The 16529-nt window shown below is 34.2% G+C and overlaps 1 protein-coding gene across 2 annotated transcripts in view; it reads left to right on the forward strand.

Annotated features, from left to right (window-relative positions):
* The window catches only part of hfp (Poly(U)-binding-splicing factor hfp), a 63130-nt gene that overhangs the window by 23561 nt on the left and 23040 nt on the right, over nt 1-16529 (forward strand). For both annotated transcript variants that reach the window (XM_072534141.1, XM_072534140.1), the window contains exons 3-4: nt 6707-6766; nt 8467-8627. In XM_072534141.1, coding sequence (XP_072390242.1) covers nt 6707-6766; nt 8467-8627 — 221 coding nt within the window. The remainder of the gene's footprint in view (nt 1-6706; nt 6767-8466; nt 8628-16529) is intronic.

Genomic DNA, 16529 nt, shown 5'->3' on the forward strand with positions numbered 1-16529 from the left:
AGCAAATTCCGGTTCCACCAACACTTTTACGTCTTCTAACTTAAAATAAACGTTTTGTTTTACAACTTTTTTTATTTGCGCCCAAACCATTTCTATAGGGTTCAAGTCTGGATGATATGGCGGAAGTTTTAACGAAACATGTCCACATTTTTGCAGCACTTTGTCAAATTTATATTGAATATCATCTTGTTTGTGTCGTTTGATGATTTCATACAATTGCGGTTTTAACATTGACGTTACAAACGGTAAATTTTTTCTGTCAACCAAGATATCATATCCATTTTTTTAGAATTACTGGTGGGTGGTTTATTAATTTATACATTATAATATGACGCATTATCAGTAACAACAACAGATCCAACAGGCAAATTGGGGATTAACTGTTCTTTGATCCATTTTTCATAATTTTCTGAATTCATATCATGATAATCTCCTGTCTTAGCTCCTGACTTAAAAATCAGAAGGGCATTCTGTATGAAACCCATCTCCATGCCACCATGTACGATAACCAACCTACGTTCTTTTGAAATGTTTTTAAGCAATCCTTTGCCACTGTCATCTGTCCAGCTATTTGGCGTAGTGTGTCCTGCATGTACATAGGTTTCATCAACATATACAATTAACTTACCTTCGCTTCTGTAATATTTAATTTTGTCCAAATATTTAATGTGTAGAGCACGAATATCATTGCGTTCAATTAATAAACGTCGATTATCTTTCGTTTTCTTCCATTTAAATCCCAAATCTTGCACAATTCTGTAGAGAGAACTCACACTTCCAGTCCACTCGTACACCTCTTCAAGCCTTTTCTACAAAAGCTTCAATGATACACGACAACATTCAGTCTCATAAAAACGATTAATGGTATTTCTAATGAACTGTTTGTCTTACTCCCCCAAGTCTGTCACGGTTGCTTTTCTTTTAGCAAGTGTTGTAGCTGAAAATTTTAGTGTATTATTTGACTCTGCGTTTTTTAACAAACTCGCTTGTTGAATCATCCTTTCTACAGTACGTAAAGATACTCCAGTAGCTTCACTCACACGTTGTTTAATACTGGTTCGCTTATCGTCAGGAAATAGTATTTGCATATATTTAAATACATTGTAAACTATTCCTTTGGATTCTGATGTCAATCTGATCTGTTTACTCGTACTACACTTAATCATCTCAATTTTGCAAAATAGTTCTAATACGCGTGGTAGCATCTTTCTTGTTGAGACTCGACAACATTAGACTAAATTACGAACTCGTTTGAAATCCAGTGACTAGAAATTCTCGGAAATAATTCTTATCATTTCTTTGGATACCCTTAACGAGTCGTTAAGGAGTCATTAATAATGACTTTATAATTACAGTTATTAAAGATGGTATTATAACAAACAAAAAGTTTGGTATCTATAAAACAATCTGTGTACAATCAAACTCCATTTATTATTTAAGTGAGTAATGATTTTGTAATTAGTGCGATTTCAAATAAGTTCATTTGTTTAATATTGCAACGCCACTGCATGGGTCTGATCATAGATATTCTATTGCCTGCGCGATTAACTATTTCGTGGAAGGGCTCGCCACTCGATTTGAAATAAGCTGTAATTCCAGCTTATCCAAACACACTATCCAATCAGCCTATCCATTACTATGAAGAAAAAATATTAAGAAATTTAGACCATATCTTCCAAGAGACAATAAAGAAAACCCTGAACTCCGAACTTTTTATGGAGAAATCTTTACCTGGCCAATCACTCATGGCGACCAAAATCAAGTTGAAGAATATTAAATGAGTTCATTAGGTTATATATGTTATTTTCGTAATAATCAAATAATAAAATAATACGATTTTTAATTCAAATAAAAATATATTTGAGAAACAATATAAGTCCATTTTATATAAAATGTATTTTAATAACTTTGAGTTGAAATATTTACAAAATTTTATAATAATTTTAGAAGCAATAAATTAGGGAAATACTGCAAGAAACAAAGGTCATGGTTTTTTTAGTTCCGGAAATAAACAGTTTTAAGGTTGCATATTCGGACTCATCTTGTTTCTCAAATAAGCGATTCAATTATTGTGATAAATACAAACGTGCATAGTTAAACACTAATAAACAATAAAACTGATGAAGATCAACTAAAAACATAGGCTCGATAATTTACTAGAAGTAAATAAGCAACGATTTAACTGGCCAACTAAAATATAATATTTAGGTCGATGCTTTGGGTGGTTAGCGGCAATTGACAATTCAAAAATTTCAGGAAATAGACATATTTAAATTTCATAACTACGAAATTGGTGACACTCAACACGAAAAAATTTAATTAAAAAAAAACAAAAGTATAAAAATAGTTCAGTTTCAACAGACAACAGCCCACAACAACGCCTGTATCACGTATCAAACTTGTTATCTTTCAATAGAATGTATTGTTTAGCATTGTTTACATATTATATTGTCCGTTTTGTGAAAATCTGTGATTAGTAAATTGGCAGAGGCCTACTTTTTAGGCAAGCTGAACTGGAATTTTAGATCCCTTTGTCCACTACAAAGATAAGTGCGGAGATTTGAAAAAAAAATTTAAGCAAATACTCTACAATTTTTTTCTATTATTAAAGGCGAGCATATTAATTTCTCCAATGTCCAACAATAGTAATAGGAGGAAGAAAATGAAAGAATTCAAGGTTTTTTTTTCAAAACATTACAAAAAATGGCCTCTGGTGTACTCTTTTAAGTATATATTAATGATAATAATAATATCGTATGGCATTTTTGCCAGGGTAATCCTTTCGGATAGCTTCCGGCGCCATTTGGATCTTCAACCCTGTTTCAAGTAGCTAGTGTCGATGCACACACTAGCCCAGGGGGGCGAGGGCTTAACGTGCCCTCCGAAGCACGGTGAACGGCTCGTATCATTTTTAGAAATGAAAATTTTGTTGTTGGTGCCAATATTCGAACTCGTGCGCTCTGGCTTACAAAGACAGTATCTTACTGCTGCAGTGGCGCACCCAGGGGGGATTTTGGGGGTTAAAACACCCCCCTAGGACCCCATTCCGACACTGTTACACATTTTAAGGAATCAAAATGGGGGTAATATCATAAAAAAAAATTTCTGTGACCAGCCAGAAGCCCCCCCCCCCAGAGGCAAATTCTAGGTGCGCTACTGTACTGCTGAGCTACGGCTGTCCACAAGTATATATTAATTCGTTATCAAGGGTCCGAATGAAGATCCTAAAAGGGAATTAACTGCGTTAACCTGCAAACTGTGGATCCACATCCCAAACAAATCGAAAAAAGCTAAATTTCTTTCAAATAAATTCTTACATTTATAAATACCTATAAAAATTTCGTTTGTATTACATGACACTTCACACAAATTAATACAGTATGAATTTATACAGGCTGGAAATTTATACAGACTTATGGAATAAAATTGTTTCTGTTCTTGTTTTAAAAAATTATAAAAAACGCTGAGACCCATCGACTTTTATATATAAATGTGCGCTTTTTGTATATAAAAAACGTGATGTGGCACTATGGGAGTGACCGAGGAAAAACATAGCTTTCTTATCGTCTACGCACGGAGCGATAGTTTTTAATTTAACTCAGTTCGATTCGATTGGATTCGATATTTTGTTTTATATTTGAGTTTATTTTATTAAGAAACACGCATGGGACTGCGTTTACTACTCAACTTAGTGTGTGGTCGCGTGATATCTTATTACATTGCGTTTCTTTTGTTTTTATTTTTTCACACGTCGACGCGATCCATTTCATCGATTGCGTTTCGTCCGTAGCCCACGATATGCTTTCAATTACACCTGTATATTTACATAACACCCTTTATATTTTGGATATTTTTGAAAGCTGCTTAACAACCTGATTTCAATGAACTATATGATATAGGGTCTATTATGAATAATACAAGGTGAAATTTTGAAATTATAAAGTGTGGAAACCACGTATGGAATAAACTTGTTTGTTTCCTTATTTTAGGAAATTACAAAAAACGCTGGGACACATCAATTTTTAAATTCAAATGTGTGCTTTTTAAACAAATTTAAATGCACAGGATGATTGACGCAAGTCTAGTATTGACCATCATCTTTATTTTTAATGAAACACCCTGTATATTTTTATGTTTTTAGAGGCTACTTAACAACCTCATCTCAAAATCAAAAAAGTATATTATATACGTTCTATTATGAATAATACAAGGTGGAATTGTGAAATTATGTGTAATTTTCGTCTAGACAATAAATACATAAAATATTGGCATTATTCACAATTTATCACACTTTAATTTAATAGTATTTTTTAATTAGCTAAATACAGGCATCAATTTTCTGAATTAAGTATCAACATATTATGTAATTTCCGGATGAAATTAAATACAATACCTACTTAATTTCAAAATTTCACCTTGTATTATTCATAATAGACTTTACAGAGTATAGTTGGTTAAGATCAGGTTAAGGAGATTTTAAAAACATAAAAATATACAGGTGTTTCATTAAAAATAAAGATGATGGACTATGCTAGTCTTCTGTGAATCACCCTGTAGATTTAAATTTATATTTTAAAAGCGCACATTTGAATTTAAAGTTTACGTGTCTTAGTTTTTTCATATTTTTTTAAAATAAGGACAAACAATTTTCCTCACGTTATAATTTCAAAATTTCATCCTCTGTTATTCATAATGTAGCGTTTTTAAATAAAACGAGCGGTTTTGGAAAAGGTTTGACTCGAAGTTTCGCCCTTGGTCGGAGTGGATCTCCAAGGAACACCAAATCGGCTAAAGAATTCTTTAACCAGTACCTCTGCAATGGTAGCAGCTTCTTGATTTGTTATCGCATAGGCCTCAGTCCATTTCGTAAAATAATCCATGGCTACCAGGATATATTTATTTCCATCATTCGTCTCTGGAAGTGGACCTGCAATGTCGATTGCTACTCTTTCCATAGGACTACCAACATTGTATTGTTTCATGGGTGCCCTCTTTTTACCATCTGAACCATTACTGGTTACACACAGTTCACATTTCCGGCACCATCTTCTTACATCATCTTTACAGTTCACCCAATAGAACCGTTCTCGAACCTTTTGCAGAGTCTTCGTAATACCAAAGTGTCCACCTGATGCACCGTCATGCAACTGACGCAATACTTCTGACACTTTACTTTTAGGTACAATCAACTGAAGCTTAGATTCTGTACCATCATCGTTCTCAAAGGTTCTATACAGAAGATACATTGTCAATGTATATAACATTTTAAGTCTCGTCGAATCTTCTAGATACATTTTCGAATGTTTCGTCGAATCTTTTGGAAACATTCTCTAATTTATTATCATTTTTTCTAGAAGTTTCTTCAATAATCATTTGCGACACGTTTTTTATTTTCGTTAAAACTGCTTCTTCTGCTGATTGGAACTGGAATGTCTCTGGGTCTTCTCCATTATTGTTGAGAACAGTTTTCAGTCATTCTTGGAGTATCGTCTTCCTCACGTTCTTCTAGTTGCTCACGCAACTGTTTCACTGAAACTTCTACTAGCAGCATCTTTTGTCAGGCACACACGTACTTTTTTAAATGTTCTTTCGTACAAAGATCACTACCGAACTACGCGGATGTTCGCGACGAACAATACTTTTCAAAAGTTCAAAAGTCTTTTTCAAAAGTCACTGCTGAATTTATTTTTTAAATAAATAATTAATTGTCCTCACACTGTGACACCAACTGTAGCGTTTTTAAATAAAACGAGCGGTTCGAATTTATATAAATATATTTATTTATAAGTTTACAGTTCGGTAATATCTTAACAACTAAAACTCACTCCTAACATCGTTACATATATATACCAAAGTTACTATGTTCTAGAAAATTCCCACCTCTAATTCGCCTACGTCACGGGTTGTTCTCTTTCGCACTCGATATCCCTGGAAACTTCGAGTCGCTTTCGAGATGCAACCGCTACGCGGGACACGCTGAATGCATGTTCGTAACAATAATATACATTACATGATAATATAGTTCAATGCAATCAAGTTGTTAAGGAGCTTTTAAAAATATAAAACGTCTTCCATTAAAGTCTGTATATTTAAATGTAGTTTTAAAAAGTGCATATTTATATTTAAAAGTTGACGAGTATTAGTGATTTCCACCCTATATATAGCAATGATACCTCGCACAACTTGTTTGAAAAATATTTATTCTATTTCTTGAATATTGTCTTGTATACGGAACATTTCATTATCCTCGAATTCGTTTCATAATATATTCTATCCAACTACTTGGTAACACAAACAAGTCTGCCAAATTTCCAGGCTATACTTCAATCTCCTGAAGATTTAATCATTTTTAAGCGTTTTGTAGTAGCGTTTTGGCCCCACCGTGGGCCGCTTTAAGATCACGCAAATTGTTTGTGATTTTAACAGAATAATTTTTGTAATATTTGAGACGGCTGGCAGCAACAAAACATTGTTGGTGATGCAGATATAGTCTGGCTAGTCTTCTACGAACGTTGTACAGATGGTCAGTTGAATCGTTGCTTATTTACTTAAACCGTAACCCGTGCAAATTAACCGAATCCACAAATATTTCTGTCAATTTCTACTAGGAAAACCACGTCTGACAATACATAAAACTATAATATCTGTTATGACTTTCTACTTATAAAATTCGAAATTATTTTTTATCATTTTATATTTGTTATAGGACTGTGTGAGGGATACGAGTATATCTATGATTTGAGTCAAATTGGCGAGGTCATTACAGGTTAGTGGTATATTCATATTGCTTTTAACACTTTTTATTTTTTTTTTGTTCCTTTTTTTTGTATCTCATAGTTTTTAATATGGGAATATTTTTAATATGGGTTTTAATGGGAATACAGTAATGGGAAATAGCTGCTCAGGACCGACAAGAATAGAGGAAATAGTAAACGCGGCCAAGACTCACATAGAGTTGTCTTGGAGTCTTGGTGGTCAAATGATGATGATGATGATAGTTTTTAATATATCACTTTATTTAACCCTTAACTGGTCGCCTCTCAGTCTACGCTTCATAAATAAATTATATTTTTCGGTCAACAAAATTTCCCTCTGATTTCTAGTTCTACCGATTCCTTCTTCTAGTGAATCATGATAAGACGGTGATTGATTGGCTTCTTCTTTAAGTTCCATCTTCTATCGAAGGTTGGAAATAATCATGGCTATGTGGACCCTATTGACTGCCGCTCTAAATAGTTCTGCACTACTGCAATAAAACCATTCCCTTAAGTTCTTAAGCCACGATATGCTTCGTCTTCCCACATTTCGCTTTCTTCGAATTTTTTCCTTGCATAATAAGCTGCAATAATGAGTATCTTTGCCCTCTCATAACATGGCCTAAGTACTCAAGTTTTCTTCTTTTGATAGTCAATATTATTTCAGCTTCATTTCTTATTCTTATTCATTCTTAGAATCATAAAAATAGTGTAAAATTAATTTTGGACAATGTTAATTATGCTTCGTTACAAAATTTCAGTGTTTTTAAACTATTATATAAAATGAATAACTTTTTTGTAGTGACACATATAGTTTTAAGTTTTTTTATTCAAAGATCTGTTCTACGAACCTTTGAAACGAAGTTACCCCTTTTTTCAAAACTTCGACACGGCTGTATATATAAACATTGAGGAACAAAAAAAAACTTTAAAAAAGATTTTACTACGTTAAATTGCAGAATGATTCTTTTTAAAATAAATCCTTGGCAAAGTATTAAACGAAAAGGGTTATTGAGCCTGCTTCTGAAAAAATAGTACCCATAAAGAACTTAAAACAATTGTTACAATGACTATTAAAAGAAACATTGTTGTTTTCATCTCCCTGCTAAATACAAAATCGTTTCAAAAGTACTGCACTGAGTTTATTAGTCTAATTTATTAACTTTATTTATTATAAAATTATTCTAACACTTAGTTTATTAAAGTCTTTATTTAATTTATATATACAATATTCTTACACTTATCACAACTACTTTAATTTATATTATGTATTTACAATATTTATTTCCGCGTTACAATTCAAAAATCGTCTCGATTATATTTTTCAGACTAACTTCAACGATTAAAATTCCGCTATACATATCAAAAAGCCGTTAGCCTGGGATCTCTCGAAGCCCATGGATGTTGACCTGTGTTGACCCTTGAATTGTCTCGAAGCTTATTTGATCTTCGGTCGGCAACGAATTTATTTGACCCTTTTCTGGAGAATTCCAATCGCATATATAAGAGGGGACCCGTTTGGGTATTACCTGTTAAAAAATACTTGTTAGAAAAAGATGTTTACAGTTAAATATGAATCATATATTTATCATAACAGTACTCTTCTAGTGTTTTTGTAATGGTAATGTCGGTGCCGTCGAGAGACCTATTACTGTCAATTATTTACGTTGTATCGTATTACACATTTGTGCATTTCGTATTATTATTACAGGTCCTGGTGCACGCAGCAGTACAATTGCAGGAATTTTGGGAGGAGCGCTACCCAAACTATCATCGGACGATGCAGATGCAGTTAGCAAGGCAAAGAAATACGCTATGGAACAAAGTATTCGAATGGTTCTCATGAAACAGACGATTGCTTATCAACAACAGGTAAGTTTTTGTTTGCATATATTATATATTAACTCGCTAAGTTTATACATCTGTACCTCAGTATGAAAAGGATGAATAAGAGCTTTTTATATTGTGTAAGTGTAATCAATAATGAATAATAGTATTATAATGTAGAATTCCAAGTTGTGGCGATAAAGAAATAGTTTTATCCAAACTACGAATTAAAAAAAATAATAAAAAACAAACATAGGAGATTTTTTTTCTATTAGTCCACATGTCCTATCATTTACATTAATTGTTTTAAAATTTTCTTACAAAATGGGATATATTTTGTACGGAGTGAGTTATTTTTTATTGATTTTTTTAATTACATAGGCTGAATAGAAGTAGGGTTATCATCGGCAACATTGGTGATGTCCTCACATTAGTTATTTCGCCGCATACGCCAAAGCATTCACACAGTCAAAAGGTCTTCATAACGAACATATGCACAGGGAAAGTTCGTTCCGATTCTCCACTGTATGTCTAGCTTTCCGAAAACAGCTTAAAATAGTTAAGTGTGTTACTGAATACCACAGACTATTGGAAACTCGAGCATCTTAAAGAATGTAGGTGCCAGCAAGAATGTTCAGCACTAAAGGCCTTCGTTGAAAGTGTTTACCATCATGTTTGAAAGTAAAAGTATGATCTTTACATTTTCCATAAAGTGAATAGACTTGTGTGCTGTGCTGATATGAACCATCATTCTCTTTACCTGTATTTTTTTTTCATTTAACAAATTAACAGAAAGAAACTCCACTTAACAATGATAGAGTACATGTGGAAACGAAGGAAGAAGAGGAACATCATATTTCGTCATCGAATTTGTACAGATTAATTCAATCTCGAGAAACACTTTCGAAAATTAATTTGGAGCTCTATACTATTGCCTTCTTAGTTTTGTATATAGCCGATTAGAGGGCGCCACCAATAAAACTTTTCGACACAAATATAACCTAAATCTTTTGTTGACATAAATCGAGAGTTTCATTACGATAAAAGTCGTGGAGATACAGTGAATTTTTGAAATTAGCAAGTCAGTCGAAAAATGGATGATAGCCGAGAACATTTCCGAGTAATAATTTTTACAATTTTCCCAACAGCAATTTCTCGCTGGAATGGTTTCTGTGTTTGGGAATGAAGTATCACACCAGTCAACTGTTTCCCGCTGGTATTGCTAATTTCAACGTGGTCGCACCAGTCTCAGCGACGAATTCAGGCCAGGTCCACCCAAAACAGCACACAGCAAAACATTGATGCGGTTCGTCAACTAATTAAAGATGACTGCCGTGTAACATACCGGGAGATAGAGGCATCTTTGAGCATTTCAAAGACCTCGATTCAAAAGATCCTTCATGAAAAACTGGTTTTTACGAAGTTGGTTTTCCGTTGGTGTCGAAATTGGTGTCGAAAAACATTGGAACGGTTCAACAAAGAAAACTCAAAAAACGTTTATAGTATTGTTAGTGGTGATGAATCCTGGATTTACTCCTACGAACCGGAAAATAGACGCCAATCCGCTGTGTGGGTGTTTCACGATGAGGAAAAACCAACAAAAGTGATCTAAGTGTGTCAAAGAAACTTTGACACACAGCGTCGCAACTTTTTGTGTCAAAATCTGATGTGGCAACAATTGCTGTAGAAGATCGAAGAACGGTTACTTCTGATTTGTAAAAAATCGTTTGTTTACCAGAAGTTATCGCGAAACTCCGACAAAGTATCACACAACAGTAAATCATCCTACATCAGGACAATGCACGTGCTCACACTGCCCAAAAGACAATAGAGATTTGGAGTTTCAAAACATCGAATTGTTAAACCATCCACCGAATAGCTCCGACCTAAGTCCCAACGACTTCTTCACGTTCCCTAAGATCAAGAATTCAATGCTTGGGCAGTGATTCCAGTCGCCAGATGAAGCTATCGATGCTTTTAAAACAGCGATTTTGTAGGTGTCAAAGATGTAGATGTCAGAAGAAAGACGTGACTAGGTCAGAAAGATAGACTTGATAAATACATTCGACAGCGTTTAACTGAAAGACATTATGGGTACATGGAGAAAAAAGTAAATGCCTACACCAATTCTTAAAATAATGTACAGGTTAAACATCAATAACACTACAACAATAAGAGTATATCCAAAACTATTCACGACGCTTTTAGAACATACTTGTAAGAAGGCACATCTGAATGAGCATGGTATCAAAATAAATGAAGAAAAGCTCAGTCATTTGAGATTTGCAGATTACATCGTCCTTATAGCCGATCGTATGGATGATGCAATAATGATGTTTGAAAAATTATATCACGCTTCGTTGGAGGTCGTACTAAAGATTAATATGAACAATTCGCAAATAATGACTAATCTGGTGCTAATTCGAAATATTGCTATTGATGGAAGGGATATTGTGCAGACTACATCGCATAAGTACCTAGGACATGAAATTTGGTTGACAGATATAACCAGACATGTGAGCTCCACATGTCTGTCCAGAGACAGATATAAAGAGCTGAGGGAGACCTATGTCCGGCAGTGGACGCATACAGGTTGATGACTTAATTTAGTTGTGGAGAAAATAATAAAAGAAATTGCCTGCCTCCGAGAATACAAGCTACAGTAAGCAGTAAGCATTTTTTTAAAAATTTTTATTAGAAGTAGACTGTTTCCTTTTCATTCTGAGGTACAGAATTGTTAATTAAAATATTTTTTATATTAAATTTATATGAGCTTTATGCATAATGATCCCAAAAATTGATTTACGAAACCCATTAAATTATCAAAACACATAACCTGATTCCATACTGGTGTTTTCCGTTCCATTATAGTTTGATCGAATTTATTATTGGTCACGCAAATCATTATCAAACTAGAATAGATTTTCTTAAAAATTAGTACCTATGAAATTTCTTAGGGGATTTACACTTAAAATTGAATAAATCAATAGTAAACTTTCAGATTATGCCCGGTGTTTTTTTTTCTTTCGCCCTATTGCTTCTAAACGTCTTTTCATTCATTTTCTTCTGTATTTTCTTGCTTCTTTTAAGATACTATTAGGGTCTTCTGTGAGATCATTACTAAAAATTATTTCACAATATTTTGTACCAGTCCATTATTTTGTACAGGGTTGAACTTTCCCCTGGACACATTTTGAAAACTTTCCACACAGGTTTTGTGCTTATTAAAAAGCAAAAAATACTTCCACAAAAGCTATAAATTTTTATTTTTATCGGAACATATTCTGTATGTACGGTCATTGTCAAATTTCAACCCCCAAAGCGGGGGTGTCCATCATCCCTAAAATATTGTGTGATGTATTATTTTAAAGTTTATTTATTTATCTTTTCAACTGTACCTCGTATTTTTACTTTATATGGCATTTCGAGAAAATAATTCTTTATGTGTGGAATCAAAAAAAAAACGTACTGATAAAAAATTTAACAATTGCTAAAAAATACAACAAAATGCAAACAACTTATAGTCATAATAATCAATAAATGTCAGTTTCCCATGGCAATTTTAGAGAAAATCGAGATATACCTATTAGAACTTTATCGATTATTACTTCATAATTATTTTCAAATCAAAATATTACAAAAACGGTACACAGTGTGAGTTTTATCAAGAATATCTTTTTGTAAACTTGTATGGTGTTTAAGTTCAATTGGATTTTTTATTAACAATTCTACTCTTAAAAAATTATATTGAACATTACTTGGTACCAACGTTCTAACTAGCGCCCTATTTGAGAGTTAGATATAAAAACAAATTCATGGGATGTATCAGCCTTCAAAATATATTCGTATAAAATTTTATTACAATGTTGCCAGTCATCATCATCATCATCATCACTGGCAACCCTTTTTGGGTCTTGGCCTGTTCCAGGATTCTTCTCCTTTCTGATCTGTTTTGTGTTCGCGTTACAAAAATTTTTTACTAGGCAAACTCCAATTATTTGTCAGATTTTTACCCATACTAGAGATGGTGTTACCTTTTTTCAAACACCCTGTATACCAGGGGTCTCATCTAACCGGCAAAACGAATCCCCAAGCTGAAGACTGAGTTTCAATAGATCGCAGCGTAGCAACTGCTCTACCGGGTATAATACCCGGCCAGGTACATAAGTCGTCTACAGACAAAACCGAGTTCCGACATCGAAAATATTATAAACACCCATAGCGAACTACGATTGCCTAGTCCAGTCATTGTTTTGAGCCTTTCGACTTTCGGAACTCCAAGAGGAACTCCATCGTTGGCACCTTTGACTAGAAAAGATACGGCCTTATAGGCATTCAGGCATAATCCAATTATTCCTGTAGTAACTCTTCTGATACCTCTTGCTGTAAACTCTTCAAAATAAAAGGATCTATAGGCCGGACTTTAAAATAGTCTAAACTGGATCTGTGGCAAATAAAAAAAGTCGAAAATCCGTTAAGGTAACTGTTTTGGGTCACTTTGCCATAAAAACCTAGCTTGAGTACAAGTTGCCAGATGTTGTAGGTGTCCGACGGATAAGCGTTCTATACACAAATTTTACCCTTATTAAAATACCATTTTAGCGCAGATTGTGGAAGTACCATCAACTCCTCCTATTAAAAGTCCGACTTCGTCCTTAAAAGGACACCCCTAAGAAGAATCGCGTCCCTAAACCTCTCAAAAATTAATTCCAAGACTTAGAAGAAAACCGTTCTTTAAATCAAGTAGATAATGACCCTAAAAACACTTGAATCATTCTCAAAGGCAAAATAATTTAAGTATTTCTCAGTAATGGGACTGAGAAAGAGACCAGAACGACCAGAAAGAGATAAAATAACATTAGTTTACTTCACAAAAACACTATGATGATTCTGATCGTCTTTTCAAATTTTTTGAGATTATCATTGAACGAATATTCTAATTGTTTATTTGTTTTCCTGATGAGCTCTGCTTTTACCTAAATGGTGAAATTACCCGCCATAACTGTCTTTGTTGAACAGGAAACAATCCGAAAATATTTTATGAGGTAACACCGAACGTTCACAGAAACTCAAAGTTTGGGTGGAAACTTTAGGGGATAATATTAGTGGACCTGGAACTTTGGATGGCGAAATGTATCTGGATTTGTTGTAAAATGCCATTAATCCCGCTTTAACAGTCATAATTGATCAACACGACTATTAAAGCAAAGAAAACTTCTCGAAAAAAATTAATTAACTCCTGCGCATTTCGCTGTACCTTTGAGGCACATTTGTTTCCATTGGACTTTTTTATGGGTCTATGCAACGCAGCATAAAAACGCATCGTAAATAGTGTAAAAATATTGCCCCTGAAATGGTCCACAATGTTAGAAAACACTTTGAGCAATATTTGTTTTGGCTATCGAGTTAAAATCTATGGAGAAGCTATGATCATATTAACGTGTCTATTAAAAACCGCGTCAGAAGGTGTGGTTAACGATCATACTAATATGGTGGCGGGATCAGGGCCGGACTCAACAATATTAAAACTATTATACAATTATGATTAGTTATTCAGAAGATTTAAGCATAATCTAAAAAAGTGCACTCTTACAAACCCTTTACCGATGGCAGACATCCTAGTCAGTAATAAAGAGAAATACCAAGAGGAATTAGCACGGAAACTAGTAACAAATTCCTTTGAGCACAAGAATATAGATGAACTAGCTGAGAAAATAACTAGAGACATACAAACAGTCGCTAAGAAAGTTTGTTGCAGAATAAGAAAACAAAAAGAAGCTAAACTAAAACCCGAGACTCTAGAACAGATAGAGAAAAGAAGAAGAACGAACAGAGATAACCCGGACTATAAAGCGCTCAACAGAAGCGTTAAGAAAAATATTCGAAAAGAGCTCAGAACAAACTTATTTATAACAAACAAACAGAGCTTATAGAACAAACCAGATTCTTGAAACCATAGAGAACAATAAGAACATAAAAGTACTAAAAGCATGTAAATCCACTGGCAGGAATAAAATCATAAAGATAAAAGACGACCGTGGAACATTGTGCTCGCATAAGGAAGAGATCGTCGTTAGAGAAATCCGAAAATTTTATAAGAAGCTGTATACTTCTACTATTCCGAACCCCGGTATACCAACAAAACATATCTTAAATGTGGGCTCAGAGGATCTCCCTGAAATAATTACATCAGAAATTAGAGCCGCCCTAAAACAAATAAAAAATGGGAAAACACCAGGAGAGAAGATAAAATTACTTCAGAGATGCTAAAAATGGGAGGTACTGCATTAGAAGAGACAATGAGAGCATTACTGAATAAATGCCTATTGGAAGGACCAATACCAAAAGCATGGAAAAATGCGAAAGTCATTCTACTCCATAAAAAAGGGGACGCCGCAAATATAGAAAACTACCGACCAATAAGCTTATTGTCACACCTTTACAAACTACTAACCCGAATAATAACAAATAGATTGACAGCTAAGCTAGATGCATACCAACCAGTGGAGCAAGCAGGCTTTCGCAAGGGTTTCAGCACTATCGATCACTTGCAAACAATCCGGACAGTTATTGAAAAAATAATAGAGTACAACATACCACTACATCTGGCATTTGTGGATTATCACAAAGCATTCGACAGTATCGAGAAATGGGCTTTCTTAACAGCATTGGACGACGCCAGAGTAGATTCAAGATATGCTGCCCTCCTTAAGAATATATACGATGATTACGATACTAGAAATTAAAAGAAGGACACAATTGTCATGGGCTACTTTTGGTAAGGTGAGCTTCATTTTAAAATACAGAAAAATCCCAATACACTTAAAACGAAAACCTATGAAACTTGTATACTACCAGTTGCAACTTATGCATTGGAAACTATGGCAATAACAAGAAAAATGGCAGAACAATTAAGAGTAACTCAACGGGCCATGGAGAGGGCCGTGTTAAATATAAGCCTCAGAGACAAAATTCCTAACACCGAAATACGTCGAAGAACTAAATGTCATCATGTAAAAAATAGCGACATTCAGATGGCAATGAGTAGCACATGTAGCAAGACAAGACACCAACAGATGGTCTCATAAAATGACATTCTGGGGACCTCGAAAAACAAAAAGACTCGTGGGAGGACCCAAAAAGAGATGGATAGACGATATAACAGCTGTAGCTGGAAAGCAGTGGATGAGAATTGCAAAAGATAGAAAAACGTGGAAGCAATTGGAGGACGCCTATGTACAACAATGGATAAATGAAGGCTGAAGAAGAAGAAGAAATAAGTGCAATACATTTTTAATAAACTATGATTTATTCAATCAAAATTAAAGGGGTTGCCATGGGGTAGCTATTAAAAAATCATGATGTACACTAAATTCACTAACTGCGCGAGTATAAAAAAATAAAAAATGTAGGAAACAAATTGATTACAACGTAGGAATACAAGATGCAGATTGATTAAAAGTGTAGCGTAATAAATGCCACTGTTAGGCTGTGGAGAAGTGTGCTTAATGGAAGATGGAAAATGCTCTGATCATTGGCAAGACGGTTACGCAAATAAGGGTACTACGGTATGGGCTTCCGTCTGGTAGAGGTGTCTTGGTAGGGGTTCGACAGAGCTAGACTGCAAGAGATTCGCGAGTGAGGTAAATACACGTAAGAGAAGAAACTGTTAGGCACCACACTATTTTTGAAGGAACAGGGAAACCTAGTAAATACGAGAATGGATAGAAAATTAGGTAAGAGCGATAACGTGAAAGATATAAAGTGACGAGAACGGAAAGAAAATAAGACAAAAACAATACGGGAAAGATACAGACGTTTCCTAGACGGGAACAAAAAAAGTAGGAAAGAGTAATTATATCCTGCTGTAAACGCTAAAAATACGACATATATACATAATATTTAAAGAATAATTAATACAATCAAATAACAATTTGTACCTGAAAG

The sequence above is a fragment of the Diabrotica undecimpunctata genome, chromosome 6, assembly GCF_040954645.1.
Source record: "Diabrotica undecimpunctata isolate CICGRU chromosome 6, icDiaUnde3, whole genome shotgun sequence".
NCBI lineage: Eukaryota > Metazoa > Arthropoda > Insecta > Coleoptera > Chrysomelidae > Diabrotica > Diabrotica undecimpunctata.